General features: G+C 38.5%; 2 protein-coding genes across 2 annotated transcripts; one reads left to right on the top strand and one right to left on the bottom strand.

The window, feature by feature from the left end:
- Positions 1-156: 156 nt before the first annotated feature.
- On the bottom strand, positions 157-5,326 carry sugp1 (SURP and G patch domain containing 1). Its single transcript, XM_008333823.3, has 14 exons — positions 5,176-5,326; positions 4,781-4,949; positions 4,282-4,376; positions 3,818-4,039; positions 3,552-3,675; positions 3,359-3,459; positions 2,782-2,905; positions 2,400-2,692; positions 2,122-2,228; positions 1,788-1,965; positions 1,569-1,675; positions 1,198-1,343; positions 861-990; positions 157-442 (listed from the first exon to the last, which is right to left on the bottom strand). Exons 1-14 carry the CDS (start codon positions 5,192-5,194, stop codon positions 416-418), a joined length of 1,842 nt encoding a protein of 613 aa, XP_008332045.1. The 5' UTR covers positions 5,195-5,326; the 3' UTR covers positions 157-415.
- Positions 5,327-6,144: 818 nt separating this feature from the next.
- Positions 6,145-10,178, top strand: LOC103395956 (E3 ubiquitin-protein ligase RNF126-like). The gene is made up of 9 exons (XM_025066307.1): positions 6,145-6,611; positions 7,063-7,121; positions 7,488-7,542; positions 7,627-7,865; positions 8,720-8,788; positions 8,885-8,954; positions 9,045-9,138; positions 9,776-9,891; positions 9,969-10,178. The coding sequence occupies exons 1-9, from the start codon at positions 6,537-6,539 to the stop codon at positions 10,170-10,172; spliced, it is 981 nt and encodes a 326-aa protein (XP_024922075.1). The 5' UTR covers positions 6,145-6,536; the 3' UTR covers positions 10,173-10,178.
- The last annotated feature ends 40 nt before the right edge of the window (positions 10,179-10,218 follow it).

Here is a 10,218-nt window from a genome sequence, read left to right on the forward strand (position 1 = left end):
ATATGGAAAATGATAAAAAGCATTAGATGTCTTGGAAATGTTAGAAAATGGCAGAGTGAACAGAGTATTACCATTATACTTTTCAACAAAATACACTGAACCAAGTATATGTAAATATAAAGAGTAAAAACAAAATCATCATACAGTGTAAAAGTGTTGAAGGTGGTAACAGCCTTTATTTGAATGTAGCCAGAAATGAACCAACGTAGGAAAAGAAGAATTGAATTCTCTTGTAAGAAAATAGGTTTAAAGTAAGCGAATGAACCGACTTTACTCACTACCTTTTCATACAGACAACGGGTATTACAGTTTTGAACAGTGTTGGTGTTTCCATTTCGAACTTTAGAGCTGTGGAAAATGTTACATTATTAAAAATAAAGTCAAGATCAGGCATAAACTAAGACACTCCACAACATCAGTAATATGGTCTCCGTGGATTATTCTGGAAAAAAAAGGAAATTTATTACATTAAGAAAAAGTGAAATGTTTACATCTATACTGCAAAACAACACATAGAAAGTCAGATATTTGAAGACAAATTAAAAAAAGCTATTACTATTTTAAGTCTAAACATTTTTGCAAGTGGTGTTTACATCAGAGAATACATATATATTTACAGTATATATATACACACACGTTTTTGCTCCAATTTAAATATTGTTTCGAGGGTTGAGAAAACATAGTACAGCTGAACACTTGTCAAAGCTGTTGGAGAAGCTAGAGAGATGTCTTAATGATTTAGTAATTAAAACCTGACACCTTCTATAAATATAACATCTGTCCAAGAATTTCTGACTTACCCATGCATGTGTATTGAATTCATATAAACCCAAACAGAACAGAGAAAATAATATAGTTACCAAAGGGTTTGGCCTGAAACGGTATGCAAGCATCATCCTCTTCCTAAATGCATCATATTCATCATCACTCTTGCTGAGCTCAGCTGGACGGTCGACTCCAAAACCAGCTCCATTCATGGCTGTCGTTCCCCTAATAAAGATAAAAGAGACAGTGTGTGTGTGTTTTTGTCGAGTGTAACCCACTTTTGATTTTTTTCATTGCTACTTTGCCTCTAATGTTTGTTATTTGAGAATGATAATTTAGGTAGTCTCATAATTCATGCAACTGAAATCATGAAGATTTTAAGATGCAAGTACACATCCACGTGTTTCCGTAAAGACAAGGACAAACACTCACTTGTTGACTGGAGCTTTAATTCCCTGTCCTTCACTGCCCAGACCTTCACCATCCTTCCAGCCCATCTTCATCAGCATACGAAATCCAAGGTTCTCCACTGTCAATTTAAACTCTTTGTATTCTGAGTAGTCAGGGTCACGTCCCTCCTGCAAGACACGATGGTTGATGGTTGTTAGATTCATGATTTTAAAAAAAAGTAGCGTTGCCATTTTACCCAAAATACACAAACATTTAAAACTACATCTCTTCCAATCAAGTCAATTATGACCTCAGTTTATTTAATTTATGCTCAATTCTGGAGATATTTATGGAAAAATATGGGGTCTAGCTGACAAATAGAAACAGAACACAAAATACAAAAAAGAACTGACCTTCAGAGCCTTAAAGGTTTCCATGAATTTATCCAGCTCCTCTGGTGGAAGGAAGTCCCCGATAAAGTGTTTGCCTTTCCCCATCTCTGTCAGAGATTCTGCCCAGTCTGGAAAAGCATTTTTTCAATGAGAAATGCTCTTGAAATAAAAATGCCAGGCATCGCCAATACAGGAGTTACTTTGATTCTGACTATTTAACCAAGTTAATTTCTGCCTTACCGCGCGTCTTTTCCATCTCCATCTTTCTCAGACGGTGCTCCCAGGTGCCCGCCTGCTGGTCCACCTCTTCATCGCTGTCGTACTCATGTTGGTGGTCCCTTATTGCCTTCTCCCACATCACCTGCATCTCTGCCATTGCTCGTTTATGCTTCATAATCATGTCGTACATTTCTTGCATCTGCGTCACAAAGCAAACAGTAATAGCTGATTAAAAGGTTTGAAAATCTTGCCTTTTTTTAGTAACAGATGAAAGATGCTGGGGTATAACATAGGTTAAAAAGCAGCATCACAGTTTCTCCCTGTTTAAATGTTTATTCAGTTGGAACACTCAAACCTCCTGCTGTTCTTTGAGTTGGATCTTCTGCTCCTCAGACAGTTCTGTTACTCCAACCAAACCGAGAGGTTTCCCTTTTTTATAACCAAGACCTTTGAGCTCCTGGACTGGAAGATATAAAAATGACAAACATTCACCAATTATGTTTATAAAAGCTGACAAAATAATCAATTACTATCAAATCATTTTAATGGGTGAGTAATTAAAATGTAACTGGTATAATTTAATTAAAGTCATTAAGAGTAATGACTGAATATTTTTGCAAATCTTTTGAATACCAGAGAGACAGGGTGCTTCAGGGTCCGGGACATTAATCTCTGGAGGGACAACGATAGGTGGAATAGGCAGCTCCACTTTGTCATCTTCAGAACCCCATCTGCTCTTCCTTTTCCTTTTCACAGGTGGGACTTCTGACTCCTGGAATCCTGACGAGGGCCGTGGAGCTGATGGCTGAACATGTGTCACTGCTTGTTCCGATGCAGGTAAAGTGCTGGGAAAGGCCGCGGCACGATACTCCTTGACTTTGTCTTTGTAGAGGCGGTACCCAGGACTTTGTGGGTCATATAAAAAGCTGTAACGAAGAGAACAGACATTAGTCTCCAGCAAAAAAAGTGTATAATATAAAATCTGACTAAAAAAAGTTTATATTCAGAACCTGACCTGAAGGCAGGGTTGTCTCTGTTGCGTTCAGCAGCAATGTTTTCCACCTCGGGGCCGCCCTCCGCCACAAACCTGGCCAGTTTCTCTGCGACTTGCTGGGTTTCAGCATCCACTGAGGGGGAGACTTTAAGCAGCCTATAAGTACTGGGACTCAATTCACACTCTACTACTGAATCGTATTCAACTGGCCCTCAAACACCACCAGTCTAGAGCCAATAAGGGGATAAGAAGAGGAGGGGGAGGCAAGGATGACAGTGGTGGTGAACAGGGAGCTTCATGGATGTGAGGATTATCATTGTAGCCCATGAATAACATACACAGCCAAATGATAATGCTTAAGTAAAAGTGTGTAAGTATCAGGAACAGCATGTCACAGCAACTGTGAAAATATATTTTATCATTTTAAATAAAGATCATAAAAAATAAACCTAACCCTTTTAGGGCAGACTGTTGCAAATGTGTTATCGTACTGTGACAATTTCACTAAAATTGCACGACAAGATCTCTTTTACATTTACAAATGATAAGTCTGAAAGGGAATGTACATGTATAAAAATACCAAAGGGGGCCGTCTTACCATTTTTTGATGGTTTCTCTGATTTTTGTGAGTTCTTTCTCAAAACCGCAACTCTTTTTTTGAAGTACAGATGCTCCAAACTGTTCTGATCATATAAAAATCTGTAACAGCAAGACACTCAAATCTGTTAAATATTGTTAAAACAATTTCATTGCAAACATAATTATGACAAGCAACAATGTTTTGGACCTACGAGAACATAGGATTGTCCCTGTAGTCCTCTTTGGCCTTTTTCTCCAGTTCAGGTCCACCCTCAGCCACAAACGAGGCCATCTTGTCTATTATGAGCCTGGTGTCTGTATCCTCTGGAGGAGAGACTTTAAACAGGCTATAAGTATATCTACTGTGATTGCACCCATGACAAAATGGCAGTCACAAAGCAGCTGTACCACTAAAGCAGGCAGAAGATGCACTGTGAAGACCAAGGCATTCTTTGTCTGAACAAAACACTTGAATTACCTTTTATCTCTAAGAACGTGGAGTCGTCAGTCTCTTCTTCGTCATCGTCACCATCAGGAGATGAAAACACACTCGGCCTTTGGCTAAGAACAGGATTCTTCTTCGACTGAGAGTAGTTCTTGAACTGACTAAGCATGCTGCTGACTCCAAGGCCAGGGCGCTTGCCAACAAGAACACTCTTTTTCTGAAGTGCATTTCCACTTTTGGCATCGCTAGTACAACCTAAAACATATTCATTTTATTAAGTGCTCGGAAAAACTGCAACTTAGTTTTTTCCTTATTTGTTTTTGCTGTCAGCTATTTTTACCTGACCCTGACCATGTGTATTATCTACTACAACATGTTCTTGGTTATGATAAACATTTCAAATAACAATATACAACATTAAATAACCCATCCATGGCACTGTGTTCTGGTGTTCTTTTTATTTAAAATAAAAACAAAAACCAACCAATAAAATTTACCTGGTGAATTAGTAGGTTTATCTTTCTGCATCTTCATGAACTGTTGTAAGAAGCTTCCATCATTTACAAACTTGTTGGAGGAGGGTCCTTGTATACTAGAACAAATAACAGTTGATTAACAACCCTGATTAACTATGATACATTTGGGAATTTAAAAAAACACATTGGGGTTTGAGACAGCCAATGTACAGCCTCCTGTTTTTACTAGTGAAAGGTTTAAGCTTATGGACTTACAGTACAAATGCATGCTTTTCAGTGTTACATCTATATATGTGTTTTCTGATATAATAAAAGCTGTATTTATAGTTTTTGTGGCATGGATTTCTCTATGTTTTTACTATTTAATAAAGCAAAATGACTTGATTAAAAGCAGTGTATTTGCTTGCTTAAAGGCCTACACTGGCACCTGGGATGCTGTTACTGAAATACGACTTAACTTACTCATATATCATCACAACCTGTCTACAGCGCATTAGTGGGCTTGTGTGTGTATTCTTACCTTGGAGGTGGGGTGTTGTTGGTGGTTTGTATTTTCATCTTTGCCTGCGCTGCCAATCTGGCTTCAATCTCTTCTTTCTTTTGAGCAATAAGCTGTTCTTGGCGCTGAATAAACATGTTCGACTTGGCTTTTTGTTGCTGCATAGGCTTGGACTTCCATCCTCCCCGCCCTGAAAGGTTAAATACATTATATTGCAGCAAATTCAAATGGAGCAACAGTAGAGAACCAGATAAATGGATTTCAAGGATTACTTTGTCCCTTTTATTTACCTAACTAGAAAGCCTACGAAGGCTTGTGATGAACCAGTGTTACTTTTTAAGCGTTACGACAAACTAATCAGACTTACTTTTTCACTATCGATGTTTACATTTAATGTTTAAACGATTTATGTTTACCTGCATCGTTGGACTCCATGACCGAAGCAGAACGACACAATTTTATTAAACAACAGACACGAACGGCTAACTCAGAAGATGTCTTATTGTCGTTTCCGGTAGACCAGGAACAGTCTTGTTAGTTACTGCCCCCTACGGTTTGGAGTTGCCATCGCATCCTTCAAATTGTTTCCGTTGCCTTTTGTGTGGTCGATTGTTTTAAACGACCAGATAAAAATGGGCAATTATAACCTATGTAATCCCAGTGATGACAACACACCATCAAACAAATAGCAACACGTTAAATACATGAAAAATAAACATAACCTTCAATAATAATAAACAATCTAGATTCACATTCAATGTTACAATTTAAATATTAAGTCAAAAGGAAATGTATGTACAAAAGTGAGGTCAACATTGTTCATGTTATTTAAAATGACTCATTACGTTATGATTTCAAAAGTTTGTCTGGTCTCACCCTTCCTATCTCATTTCCGTCATTCACTGACAAATAAATTGGGGCGTTAATAGCCTTATTTTATGTTACATTTTATTATGTTAGTTTTTCCTTGACATTTGTTTAATTATATTCCTTGATTTATTGACTTTATACAAAAAGACTGGTTTTAAAACAGAATTTATAATAATTGCATTTGAGTCTGGTACAATTACACATTTAGTATGTGTCCTGCACAGTGCAGACCGTAAGTCTAATTAATTATAAGTTACTGCATCTCGCACATAAGTTAGTTCTAAAGAACATACATATTTCTCACCACAACTTCCTGCAAGTGGGACAAAATTGATAAAATTGGTTAGTGCTATATCTTATACAGTGTTCACAACATAAAAAATATATACACACAGAAATAGCTGAAGGTAAAAGAAAAGTTTACTTGACTTTTACATTGTTTTATTATTATTATTATTATTATTATTATTATTATTATTATTATTATTATTATTATTATTATTATTTATTTTAATTTGTGGGGAGTCACCTTTTATGAAGCAATGCCTGCATATACCAGCCCAGCACAGAATCAAAGGTTTACAGCTGAGAATCAAAGGATTTTTAAAGTGATGTTATGTTGGAGGGGTCTATAGGATGGTGATGTAACAACAACAGTGCAGTGTGATGGGTGTCAGCACCAGTATGTGAAGGATGTTAGATGGTAAAAGAAGGGATGGATGATTAAGCTGAACTAAGGCAGTAATGCAACATCACAGATGCGACTGCCGCATCAACACCACCGACAACCGACCGAATTTTTAAATTCACAACACCCTGGCCACTGCATCTTTTTCCTCTCTGCAAAACTCAGCACGGTTTTGTCCCTCGCTGCTTGTCTTCTGTAGTAACGGCAGATCTGTTAGTTATGGCTGAGGCTCCCACACAACGATGCCGGTATTTCTGTCACTTCTGTTCCTCAGAGATTCGACCGCTCTTACCGGTAAGAAGCCAAGACATGTTGATTTTTTTGCAAAATGTCAAATCACACCTGCATCTGTTAACGATTTATTCTCTGCTCCACATCCGTTGACGTTGAGCTACGCTAGTTAGCTCTAACGGCAGACAGTCAAGTGGGTGTCATTAAGTTGACAGGTAACGCTCACGTTTGGATGCTGCTGGAATTATATCACGAGTTTCGCGTTTTTTCGTCTTAACCACAGACATGTAATTGTTATTGTTCAACAACAGAAAAAAAACCAACAAGCCCATAATACAAGACATCTCGGCTTGGATTTGCCTTAACCACAGACAATTGATGAAATAAATAAATAAAACCTGCTATCACCCCATACTGTCCCATAGGGACAGATTAAATGATGACAAATTGAATCATGTGTATGTTTACAGAGACTAATAAAATTGATTTTTGTTTTTTTTGTTTTTTTTTTAAGGATTACACCTGCCCACACTGTAAGTCAGGCTTTATTGAGGAGTTACCAGAGGAGAGAAGGTAGGATGAATGATTATGTTTCATTTTGTCAATCATCTTGTAAATAATTGTATTTTTTTTTGTCTGATTTTGATTCCCGATACCCGGTACATTTTTCAATTTACATAAAGTGACGTGTAATTCAGCACCACGTTCAACTGTCAGAACAAGTAACTATGAGAAATGTCCTACTTATTGCACTCAGTCACTGAATAGAAAAGAAAACAATGTATGACCATTTTTCCCCTGGTCTTGAAATAAATTGTCTAATAATTACAAAATAAAAAAGTTGAGTTAATTGGTCTTCAGACCAGTGGATATAGAAAGGGGCTAATTTTATTTGACTTATTGCCGTCATTAAAGTCAACACTTTTGTTTCCCCTCCAGAGAAAATGCTTTTGCATCAACCTCCAACAGTGATCAAACCCGTACTGCTTTTGAGGTTTGTAGAATGCAGTACAAAAAAGGGCTTTAGCAATTAACAGATTTGCAAAATGAATCTTTCTTTCCTAATGATTTCATCCAGAACATGGATCTCCAGCAGTTACTCACACTCTCCTCTGGATACGGACCCCTGACACTTGGGTTTTTCGATGACAGTTTTGACTTTCGGACGAGGGTGCCTGCAGAGGACAACAGAGAGACAGAAAACAGGAGAGAACGGGAAATGGGATCACGCCAGAGATACAGCGTGACCGTGAGGCGGGGTCGACACGCTCCTCGAAGACAGGGTACACGGCAAGAAGGAGTGCCCACGTTAGAGGGGTAAGACATTTACAGCAGCTCAGTGTGTGAGCCGGATTTAAAAGTATGGCAAAATAAAACTTAAAAATACCTCCTGCTCAAGTTATGTAATGCCTAATGTGCAGCACTGGCACACGTCCTGTTTGGGCTCTGGTATTATTAGTAAATGAACACCAACCCTCATGTTACCTTGCTGCTGCTTTTTATTCCTAGCATTTAGTTTTATGAATGTCACCATGTTGTACATTATTTAGCTTGCAGTTGGGAGGCTTTAATTTGCACTGTTTTTGAGTTGACTGCTTATCATATTGATTAAATAACACATAATCACACCCCCAATTAACACTGTTTGCCTTAAAACACCTGTTTTACATGACAAAGACTTACTAAGAATATCCAGAATAGCAGCTAAATGTTGCACACTTTTGGTTATTGACCAGGTGTTTACTGAGAGAAGATAATTCTCTTAGAGTATTTTTGGTGCTAGCTGCTACCAGCAGTTATACTACACTTGGGAGTACAATTTTTTGTCTGTTATTAAATAAAGTTCAAATCTAAGACACAAGTAAAACAGCTGATATACGTATATTCACTAGTTGTATGAAAATATTTGATGTAGTAATTACAGGTTAAAACAAAAAACAATGGTATATTTTGGTTTCCACAAAAACATTTTGGTGCAGGGTTAAAATGATTCCACTCTGTTTGCACCCATTTTACCTCTCCATTCCACAAGGGGGCAGAGTTCTACATCTGATTGCCTCATCCTCGGTGTAAATCCCCATGGAGTTATCATTGTATCTGCTATAAGAATGTATAAGAACTGACATTATGCATCAATGTGCAACAGTTTCTGTTCTGTTTCTCTGCTGCAGAATCATCCAGCAGTTGGTAAATGGAATCATTGCTCCTACAACCATTGCTAACCTTGGGATGGGACTATGGTAATACCAGAGAATAAACCTGTTGTTTTACATGTTGCTTAGCCCACAGCTCTTTATAACATTTGTTTGTTGTCCTGCTGCTGTCTTGTACTGCAGGGGAATGTTGCACTCCAATCCAATGGACTATGCCTGGGGGGCCAGTGGACTGGATGAAATCATCACACAGGTGGAACAGTTTGCACAGAAAAAAACAATATACAGTGCAGTTGTGTGACTGATATTATAAAAATATTCTCTGCTTTTTTTCCACATGTAGTTACTGAACCAGTTTGAGAACACAGGTCCCCCCCCTGCAGATAAAGAAAGGATAAAGACGTTACCCACCATCTCCATCACGGAGGAGCACGTGGGTACGTTTTGACATCCTCCTTTAGGGAAGAAAACGTTGTGGTTGATTATTGTGGCAGATTGTATTATCTGGCTGTACAGAGGTGAGGTGGATTCAGAAGATGAAGGTTCAAAAACCAACTGTCATAAAAAAAAAAGTCAGAGTTGGCGTTGATGTCTTAAAGATCCAAGTGTTAACACTACATTAATTATCAATACGACTGAACTGAGACAGGATTGTGTTTTTAAAAGCATAAAGGACAGTGATGATATCATACAACATCATGTACTGTTTACATATGGGCATGGTTTGAAAATGAAACTTCAACAGATTTAAATAAGGCAAAAACAACCTACATGTAGTTACATATTTAACATTGGCTCTGCTGTCACACTCTCACTCCTTCCTCTCTCTCTCTGGTTATCCTTGTAAATAAAAATATCTCCTGTCAACTCATAAAACCGGTGACAGAAATAGACAGACAGGAAAAACACAGGTGAGGACACAGTGGGTCACAGGGAGGGGTCATTGAGGGGGCTGGGATGAACTGTCTCTGCTGCTTTACACAAAAAGGCAAACTGCAAACATGAGTGTGTTTTCAGTCCGCTCTCATGGCCACACACACACTCACAGTCTAAACAGCTGTTTTGTTTGTGCAGGTGCTGGTTTAGAATGTCCTGTTTGCAAAGAAGATTACAGCGTTGAAGAGAGTGTTAGACAACTTCCGTGCAATCATCTGTTTCATAATGACTGTATCGTGCCATGGCTGGAGCAGGTATGTGTCTGATCAGTCAACGTGTCACTGGTGTCTACAGTGATCAGACTGAGCACCTCTGTCTTTTGTCCCCTCAGCATGATTCCTGTCCTGTGTGTAGGAAGAGCCTTAGTGGAGAGAACACAGCCACAGACCCACCAGGGTTAGCAGGGATGAATTTCTCCTCCTCTTCCTCCTCCTCTTCCTCCTCCTCTTCCTCCTCCTCTTCCTCCTCCTCTTCCTCCTCCTCTTCCCCAACTTCAGTCAATAACGAAGAAGGCACCAGCAACTCAAACTTGTAGATTTTTTTTTAAACATCACCAACCCCACCATGCACCCACTGGGACC

The sequence above is a fragment of the Cynoglossus semilaevis genome, chromosome 20 (genome assembly GCF_000523025.1).
Source record: "Cynoglossus semilaevis isolate Cse_v1.0 chromosome 20, Cse_v1.0, whole genome shotgun sequence".
In the NCBI taxonomy this organism is placed as follows: domain Eukaryota; kingdom Metazoa; phylum Chordata; class Actinopteri; order Pleuronectiformes; family Cynoglossidae; genus Cynoglossus; species Cynoglossus semilaevis.

Excerpts from the sequence above, each read along its gene's own strand:
- sugp1 (XM_008333823.3), bottom strand. Across the intron at positions 1,966-2,121 it reads AACTCAAAGAACAGCAGGAG|ATGCAAGAAATGTACGACAT; the intron begins GTTTGAGTGTTC and ends TTTGTGACGCAG. Across the intron at positions 991-1,197 it reads ATTAAAGCTCCAGTCAACAA|GGGAACGACAGCCATGAATG; the intron begins GTGAGTGTTTGT and ends TATCTTTATTAG.
- LOC103395956 (XM_025066307.1), top strand. The coding sequence starts at position 6,537 with ATGGCTGAGGCTCCCACACAACGATGCCGGTATTTCTGTCACTTCTGT. Across the intron at positions 7,866-8,719 it reads GGAGTGCCCACGTTAGAGGG|AATCATCCAGCAGTTGGTAA; the intron begins GTAAGACATTTA and ends TCTCTGCTGCAG. Across the intron at positions 9,139-9,775 it reads CATCACGGAGGAGCACGTGG|GTGCTGGTTTAGAATGTCCT; the intron begins GTACGTTTTGAC and ends TTGTTTGTGCAG.